Below are 9,497 nucleotides of genomic sequence, written 5' to 3'. Positions count from 1 at the left end.
TTAAATGTACCTGGGATTTGTTTTAATGGGATATAAGACATACAGATATGGAAATGATCATCATGAGGGAAAGTTTCTATACTCACAGACCCATCCCTAGAAGCAGGAGCATTGGCATGTCATGCCCCTTGGGGCCATGTGGGGAAGCACCAGGGTAGGCCAGGAGGGAATGAGTGCACACAAGTCTTTACTGTGGTTTCATGGGCAGGAATGGGTGAGGCGAGGTGAGCAGGTTTAGGATTGGCTAGTTTGAATAATTTCATTAGGTTCTGGAACATAGCAGCTGTTCCTAGTTGTTTGGAATCTGGCCCTGGGATGATTAGGACAGAGGAATATTGCCTCCTAGAACATGAGAGCTAGATGGAGGAGGCAGTTTGGAGTGTGGGCTCTGGATTGGTTAGTCTATATGGAAGTCGTTTGCTATCTGTAAGAATTATCTAGCCCTGGGAGAGGCAGTGTCTCCTTGGTCAGAGAGGCCACAGATGGCAAAGTATCAAAAATACAGAAAATAAGGGACTCCCGGGTGGGTGGCTCAGTCGGTTGAGCGGCCGACACTTGATTTCAGCTCAGGTCATGATCCCAGGGTCGTGGACTGAGCCTCACATCAGTCCGCACTGAGCATGGAGTTAATATAATCAGCGATACAAAATTTAACAGCCTTGAAAGCTAGCCCAAAAACATTTAGCAAAACCATTTGAATAGTTGTTGCTCCATTTACTCTGCAGTACCTGGTGCCAGTGCCCTGATTTTGGTCATCGTGGATACTAATTTAATGTTATTATTTTGCAAAGCCATAGATTATATCCTTTTAGGCTTTTGCGCCATACTGAAATTACATGTCCTTGGGCAAAAACAGCATGTGTGTCTAAGTGAAGTCCATTCTCTCATAAATACTGGGTCTAAAAGCTTCCCTCACCCCACTCAACAAAGGATGTTTAGCTCTGTCATTAACTGAATGGTCTTGGGCAAGTCACTGAGCCCGTCTACATCTATTTCCTCTGCCTCCCCTCCCCTTCCCCCAGCAAAGTGAGGAGCTGCTCTGGAATTCTCCAAATGTGGGGAGACCATGAGTAGACCATCCACCAGGAAACAATGATAAGTTCTTAAAATTCCACGGAATTCCCCTTGCATTTGTCCAGCAAGAGGCTTGTTGCTATAAGCTGCTGGACTGGTAGGCCAGGCCTAGCCTCCCTTGGGAGATTGAGTGTTAAGTCCTAAAGAATGCTAGAAGAAACGTGGCAAGTGTCTAAGTGTTATGCATAATAGGCTCTGTGCCAGGTTATCTTGTTTAAACTTCACATTCCTAAGAGGCAGATACTGTTATTATTCCTCATTTAGTAGTTGAGAAAACAGGAGGTGAGATAGGTTAAGTTGCCCATGGTCTCACTGCATGAGAAAGAAAGAAAGTGGAACTCATATTTATCTGACTTCAAAGTATAAGAATTAGACTTACTTTATGTAATTACAGAGGTGAAGAGTAGATCAAAATGAAGGCAGAATACAGGGAGACATTTTGGTTCAATATTATTTTGAACCGTGAATGTCAGTCAAAACTGCAACGGGCTGCCTTTTTTTCCTCACTGGAAGGGTTCAGGTACAAGTTGGGTTACCATTTTTTCAGGGATGTTATAGAGGGGAATCTCCAATTGGCTAAGAGTTGGACTAGAAACCCTCTGAATATCCCTTTGAACCCTAAAATTCCGATATGTGTAATTCTAAGATTTTATGATTTGTTGTCCCCCAGAAAATTCACACAATGCCATTGGAGACCCCACCGCCAGAGGGCAGTGTCTCCATGTTTGATCCACTTGCACAGAAGGAACTAAGTGGTTCCCTCTGGAGCTGTCTAGAAGAAAGCCAGCACTGAAATGGGCCAATGTGAAGAGAGAGAGGGAGTCACCCACGGAATGTTAACATCCCTTCCTTTACCAGCTGAATAATGATTTCCGTAGGCCAGGGGACTGGAGAGAGGTCAGAGTGGTGAAAGTCAAGGGAAGACACCATTTCCAGAGAGTTGGAGAGAGGTGCCTTCTGAGGGCTGTGCACTGGCAGGGAGCCCTCCTGGTGCCATCTCTTCCAATCCTGCATTCCAAAGACTAGGAAAGTGAGGGGAGGAACAGGGTTGAGGATGTTAAAAGGTGACAGTGGAAACCCTCTCACACTTGAGAACGTTGAAGGACCCAGGTATATTCAGCCTGGAGAAGAGAAATCTTGGAGGGACTGTGGGAACTGTCTTCCTCTGAGGTTGTTATGCAGGGTCTTAGGTATCAAAACCAGTGTTAAAAAAAAAAAAAAAAAGATACCACTAGGGGGCAGGTCTCGGCTTGATTTAAGGAAGAACTTGTCCATGTCTGAACATCCTGGGAGATGCCTACATAGAGCATGTGGGGGCCTTGTGGGTCATCAGCCTGGATGGATCTTAACATCCCTTCAGGGATTCTGTAGCTTTCTCGGCTTTACGAGACCTAGTTAGTCTTCATATGTCAGAACACCTTTTCACCAAGACTGCATAGTTTTCATGGTTTCCAATAGAAGTAAGCCTGTGAGTTAGGATATAGGGATAAAACAGAATTCTGACATACTGAAAAATTGCCTTTGGGTTTGGAAACCTTAGAAAAATAAAATTTCTTCACTTACAAACAATCCCTAGTCTATTTTTCATGTTTCTTTTATTTAAACTGCATTGGGACAGGGCATTACAATTGTCCACATGAGGAATTATTTCAAGAAACAGCCAGGTCACACAGACAGTTACATATTCCGTCTTTGACATGAACATGTAGGATCTCAACTAAAACAGACCCACTGTTACTGTTATCCAAGTGCTTGCACATCTTGATACAGTCTCAGAGAAGCCACACTAATTTTAGTTCCTCTGATGCCTGGGTATTTACATCCCCAAACCCTTTCCTCCCACAGCTATCTTTATTCTGTAGCACCTCTTTCTGGCTTATACTTTCCTTTGCATAGTAAACATTCTCAGGATACCCAGTTTCCTGTTTTCATGTATTTTCCCTCTCGGTGGTCTGCTGTTGAGATCTGTATCACCCTGAAAGAAAAAAGAGAGAGAGGTTGAGAAAATCCTTGTGGACCAGAGCCAGGAGTTCTGACATCTCTGCCTCCTTCTTAATAGAAAGACAGTGTCCCCAGGATGCTTCCTCCCTCATAATGGACACCATCATTGGGTCATAGCTGGTTCATTCCGCCTGAGGTTGTGAAGGTTTAGACATCTTTGGGCTTGGGGTGCCCAACTGGGCCTGGACTCTATACAGGCCATCGAGAAGGCTGGAGTGCCATCCCCTGGGACAGAGTGCCCACCACGAGCCTGCCTGTGGTGTCTCATGAGGGGCCAGCAGTCTTGTTTTGCCATTGTGATATGTCTTCCCAAGAAGGAAAAGCTACTGCTCATCACATCCCACACGTGGATTTCCAAAATTAGCAAGATTTCCTTATGGAAATTATGGAACACTCGTACCCAACGGGGCCCCTCACAGCCTCACACATGGCAGTGGTTCTAGCTTCATCTCTCACCCCATTTCTCTCCCCTCTTCCTGAGCTCCTCTTCTCTAGCTATGCTGTTCCCTTGTATGAATCCAGCTTCGGCATTGTTGGCATATGAATTCCATCTGGAATTCTCTTCTTTCCTTCTCTATCTGGTGAGCAATCAATTTTACTTATTCTTTTTAATTTCCATTAAACATTTTGTTCTTTCTCATTTATTTTAATTAATACCAGAAACTAATACTTTTATAAAATACATTGATCATGCACTTGGATGTCATAGCAGTATCAATTGTTATAAAAGTTTCTAAAAGCTTCCTCTCAGTTTCTGTATTTTTGTTGTCTTGGGCAGATGACAAACAGGGACCACTCGTGGAGTGGCACCGCCTTAGGCTTTTCTACGGGTCACATCCTCCGTGAAGGTGCTCCACCCAGCCACCTCAGGTTAAACCAGTCACTCCTTCCCTGTGATCCTCCCCGGTGAGATGCAAACACAGCATCACAGAACATTTGCTCATAGCCCTGTGGTGATGTGTGCTTCTTCCTCTCCACCAGATTCCGAGCTCTGCCAGGGAGGGTGTCCTTTCTTATTGATTATTCATCTCTGTGTCTCAGAGTCCAGACCTAGGCCCTGTTCAGAGCCTGGTCAGTATTTGTGCCACTGAATATAAAGCCACTTTGGAAAACTAAACTCTTGTGGGGTCTTGGCTCAGTGTTGACTCATGTACTGGTTTGCTTATGACATCTCAGGGCTACGGATGGCATATCTAGCCTTGTGACCAGCTAGGGGAGATGGGATAAAAGAGCCTCATCACCTCTGGGTGCTTGTTGGCAGGACTGTGGCCTCATGGTATGGAGACAGAGCAGTTGGACCAGGACCAGCAAGCCCCAGCAATTAACAGTCCCCAGGCCAGGGCAGAGAATCTGTTTTACAAGATGGCTAATACCGGAGACTAAGACTTTGCAGGTGGAAGGACTCTAATACCTCCTGAGTCTGGGTGGTGAGTAGTAACCCCCACCAAGTGAGAGTTCAACAGAAGGGACCCCTTTTGGGTTTTTGCCCTGAAAGGAGATGGCTATACATTAATTGTAGGACTCGTCCAGAGGCAAGCCTCTGGTTTCCTTAACTTCCTGAGCTAACCATTATTTAAGAATTAGAGAATTAAGAAAAAGATTTTTTCCTATCTTTTGTTCCCTCCCTAAGCACATGGTAAGAAAAGGCTCAGCTTGAATTCAGAGGCCAATGAGGTTATCACTTTTGGCTAAAACCCAAACTGACCCAGTACTGAGAGAGAGCTGTGAGTGAGTGGGGAACCTTACCCTCACTGGGGGGCTGATTCACCCACATGTTTGAACACAAGGCCAGAAGAAAATTCCCATAATCCATGGGGGTTAAACCATCGGTACACAGAAACTTCAGTCCCCTTCCCTCCTGACCTAAACCAGGTCCTTGATCTTGAGTTGTCCTGGTTAATCCTAAACAGAGGGCAGCCTTATCAATCTCCAGAGTAATTAAAATAAAAGACAGTTTGCCTTTCCATAGCATAGGGCTCGTATGACCATGAGCAGGTCACTGAACCTCTCTGAACTCATTTTCCTCACCTGACAAATGGAGATATTTATATATCTCCTTATCATAGGGTAAATAAGATAGTGAAAACTACTACCATGTGCCTGGTTCTGATAAAAGGAGGAGAAACATCTGTTCCCTAGCTCTGCGTTTCTGTAAGGGGAGATTTCTGCTACAGTGTTGGTTTTAGCACACGTGATCATACATGTGATTACTGTAGGGGTGATTAAACCACAGACACTGGGCCCACCTCTGTAGCTTCTGACTCAGTAAATCTGAAGTGAAGCATAAGAATTTGCATATCTAACAACTTCTCAGGTGATGCTGATATTGCTACTGGTCAAAAGGACCACGTTTTGGGGGAACCACTGCTCTAGAATAATGTTCTTTGCCCCTCTCCTCATCTTTCCCTTGCTCCTCTCATGGAGGAGGAATGATTTATTCTGTGTTTGGAAGATGGGGTCAACATGTACCCCATCTGGCCTCTCCTTTTGGATCTGCCTGTAGGGTTGATGAATCCTGGTCATCTGTCTCCTTGGAGTAAGGGTTGGTCTTTATGGAGCAGGGCTGTGGTTGATCAGTTCTGCAGGTACCTTTAATTCTGGGGTAAAACACAAGGATGCCCAGGTTGGACACCCATTAAATTCTCAATCTAGAATTGTAACATAGTAAAACTTGCATTTTGACTTTTATATATTTGCCTCCTATACTTTTTTTTTCCTCGGTTGATTCTGAATTAAAGAAAACAAGAAAGGATTACTTTACGTTGTCCCCCTGGGGGACAGTAATAATTATTATTTCCTTAATATTAGAAACCTAAATTCAACCAGTATTGATGAAATCCTCAGGAATAATGATATTGTGGGGATGTGAAAGATGAACACATACTGCCCGTAGGCTTGCAAATGTCCCTGTGGTTCTCCACTGAAACAAGCATTGGCACCTGTCTGCCAGGCCTAGTGTCAAGTGGCATTAGACATTATCTCCAAGGAGCTTCCACCCAGACAGAGGAGTGTCATGACCGCTGGCACCTGTATCACAGGTGGAGCTCACACGCTCGAGGGCTTTGAGAATCCAGAGAGGGAGAGGGAAGTGTTGCAGCTGAAGGGACAGGGGAGGTTTGGAGTTGGCACTGCATGAGGCCAGGGCCTGGCAGACAGGAAAGCAGAGAAGTCGGAAGGAGCAAAGCGGGAGCAGGGAAGGTAAGCTTGGAGCACAGGCATCGAGAGTGGAGTCCATACCTACCGGCCGTGGGCTGGAACATGGAGAATCTCACTCCTCAGAAAGGGTTTTGGAGGAGCCTGTCTTGGACACCTGGATGATCTCCACGGAGGTGATGCCCTTGCCGGCCACGCGGTGTCTGGTGCGCAGCTTGTTCAGGGCGGTCTCTGCCATGCCAGCCCGCTCCTCAGCGTCGTCCAGCTCATGCACCGTCTTTCTGTAGCGAGCCAAGGTCTGGTTGGCCTGCTCCTCCTGTGGCAGAAGCACGGTGGAAAATAGGGCGTAAACCTGGGTTCTCCTGGTTAAATGTGCATCGTTATCGGTTGGTTCAACGTGGACACGTGAGAGTCCAGTCTTTCAGTACTTTTAGCTGATTCTTTTTTGGCCTTGACATCCATATTTCTAAATAACCTGTGCTGTGTTGATGCTTCTATAATTTGTAGTTTTAGCCATTAGCTACTGGTGCCCCACTATGAAAGGTGTGGATTTAGCATTTTTCCCCAGCCCCCACCGCACAGCTCCCACCCCCTTATCTTCCCAGTAGAATCACAGTGCTATTTCGGTTAGAACCATATGAACTGTAAGCCTGATCTTTATCGAGCCATTTGGGAAAGGCGCTGGTTGTGTGGGTGGCTGATGGATTCAGCGTAGTAGCCCCAGAACTGGCAGCAAACAATGGCAGAGTCCAAGTTCTATGTCAAGGTGGGGGTGGGGGCGTGCTGGTAGGCAGACGTGTGGTATAGGGTTGAGGCTTGAAGCCATCATTTGCTAACCATTTGACTTTGATTTTGACATTTGCTAACATGACATAAATATCCCACTCTGGGCTATGTCCTCACCTGTGAAACAGACTAAGAAGATCAGTGTTCCTGCCTTGTATTCGGAGGATTAAAGAAGGGAAGGGTCTTGTGTTTAACGGTCTGAGCAGGAGAGAGAAGTTATCCTGGCAGAGGCCACCAGGGGCAGTGGAAGCAGGACAAAGGCAGCAAAGACTTTCCCTGGTTTTAGATCACACCTTACAGGTGTTCTTGGGGGATATTTTCATTTTCTACGTGTTCTTATCTCCAGTGTGTGGTGTCCAGTCCACCCATGAAGTGCCATGGACACGAAGCTCACAGGGGCCATCTTTTGGCAGGGCTCGATTCCTTTCCTGTGGTTAATGCCAACCAGGTGCTGAGACCTGGACTGGGAAGGGAGGGCACGTTAGGGACACACATTAGGGCGAGCACCCACCGCCTCTTCAATCTGCCGCTTGTAGATCTTCAGCTTGTTCTGCAGCTTCTCCACCAGCTCCTGCATGCGCTGGTTGGTCTTGTGGTCCTCCTCCGTCTGGAAGACCAGCTCTTTGAGGCGACGCTCATTCTTCCGCAGCGTCTTCACTGTTTCCACGTGCTGTTTCTGCTCACCGTCCAGCTCTGTCTCTAGTTCCTTGATCTGAGGGAGGAAGAGAGGGACATGGCTGTGAGAACACAGGGTTTTGAACTTGAGAGCCCAGTGGCCTTGAGTGGGGGCATCATGGTGACAATGTCCATCCACCTCTTCCCCACAGGAGAGCAGGCAAACCCTGGACAGGAGGGTCACACAGGTTCTGCCCCTCATGGGTCTGCTGTGGTAGTCAGATGGGTCCCTTTCCCTGAGCCTCACATTTCCTTCTCTGGGAAGTGGGGGAGGGAGGGGCCTGACAGGGTCGCCCCTCTAGCTCTGACACCCCATGGGTGAAGACCAAGGCTGGTTTTAAGGAAGTTGTAAGGGAGGAACAGTGTTGGAAACAGAGACTGGGAACAGGCAGAGGAAGAATCCTGGGAGCTCCCCTGCTTGGGGGCACAGTCTGGGGGAAAGGTGACAGGAGAAGAAGGAAGAGGAGAGGAGAACTATGTACAAATAAATTACAGCTCTCCTCTCATTTTCCTTTCCCTTCCTCGCATCTGAACAATCCAGTTCCTCATCAAGCACTGGGTGCTTTGGGAAGCTTTGGGAAAAGGCCCCTGCCCAGCCATGTCTCCCTTCTCTCCCTCCTGGCCCACCTCGGGGTCGCCCTCACCCTGGCTTCCAGTTTCATGATCGTGCGCTTCCCTCCCTTCAGAGCCAGCTGCTCAGCCTCCTCCATCTTGGCCTGCAAGTCTTTGATGGTGATCTCGTAGTTCTTCTTGATTTTCTCCAGGTGCATGCAGTGGTCCTGCTCTTGCCGGAGCTCCTCCGCCATGCGGGCGGCCTGCGGGAGGGGAGCAGAGTGGGGACGGGAGCTGGGTTCCCATGCTATTGAGAGATGAGGGACCTTGACCTCTGGAGACCAGAGGACCAAGTGGTTGACAAGGAGAACCTTGCCGATGTGCTGCTGGGTTTTGGTGGAGCGGGTGCCCCATGCTGCTGTGTCTCTCCCAGTGACAGAGGAGGCGGGCTCATGCACTCACCACCAGGGCCCCCAGTCCCACAGACTCCCACCAGCCTGGGGCTCTCCAGCCACTCTTTGCTGCCTCCTCCATCAGGGGCACAGCACAGAGGGTGGGCATAGCGCAGATCTGGAGGAGGAAGACGAAGGTCTGCATGTAGCTCCTGTGTGGCCTTCAGCAAGTCACTTTACCCTCTCGTTCTTGCATTCATTCCACAAGTATTCATGGAAGATCTGCATGCTGGGTATGGGTCTGTTCTCTCAAGACCCAGCACTAAATAAGACCTGCAATGGTCCTGAGCTGGCATTTCAAGCAAGTGCAACAAGCCTGGCGATAGCATCTGTATTCCTTCGTCTTTAAAGTGGGGTGCATGGTATCTGCCGCTCAAGGTCGTGTGAGTCCCCAAAGAGAAGTGGGGCAAGACCACTGGCAGCACGTCCTGCTGAATCTGCCCCTGAGCACCTGGGCATGGCTCCCATCTTCCTTTCACTAATGCTTCTCCTCAGGCTGCTTTAATGCTCCTCTTTGCCAAAAGACCTGCCCAGGAAAGCCCACTTTCGATGGCTTCTTTGACCCATGTCCCCAGGCCTCAAGCTCTGATCTCTCACATGGTCGTGTATAGCTTGTAATTATTCCTTACTTGTATGTGTTTGGCTTTTCAGAAAGGCCTCCAGACTCCTTAGGACAAGGACCACAGCCCTACTGGCAGGGTGCTGGCGCTGCACAGTGACCTTTGAGGGGAGGAAGTGGCCTTCCCTGCTGAGGGTGGCCTGGTCCTCCACAGGCGGCCCAGGCCGGGCCCCCCTCCCACCAGC

General features: G+C 48.2%; 1 protein-coding gene across 1 annotated transcript in view; it reads right to left on the bottom strand.

The window, feature by feature from the left end:
* Positions 1-2,860: 2,860 nt before the first annotated feature.
* LOC122471284 (myosin-16) overlaps positions 2,861-9,497 on the bottom strand; it is a 61,026-nt gene continuing 54,389 nt past the window's right edge. Inside the window, exons 40-43 of the mRNA XM_043559683.1 lie at positions 8,334-8,504; positions 7,526-7,726; positions 6,317-6,544; positions 2,861-3,049 (exon numbers count right to left, since the gene is read on the bottom strand). Coding sequence (XP_043415618.1) covers positions 6,344-6,544; positions 7,526-7,726; positions 8,334-8,504 — 573 coding nt within the window. The 3' untranslated portion in view covers positions 2,861-3,049; positions 6,317-6,343. The remainder of the gene's footprint in view (positions 3,050-6,316; positions 6,545-7,525; positions 7,727-8,333; positions 8,505-9,497) is intronic.

This window comes from Prionailurus bengalensis, chromosome E3, assembly GCF_016509475.1.
Source record: "Prionailurus bengalensis isolate Pbe53 chromosome E3, Fcat_Pben_1.1_paternal_pri, whole genome shotgun sequence".
Taxonomy (NCBI): Eukaryota; Metazoa; Chordata; class Mammalia; order Carnivora; family Felidae; genus Prionailurus; species Prionailurus bengalensis.
Note: the sequence above shows the minus strand (reverse complement) of the source record. Positions and strands in the feature narration are given on the sequence as shown.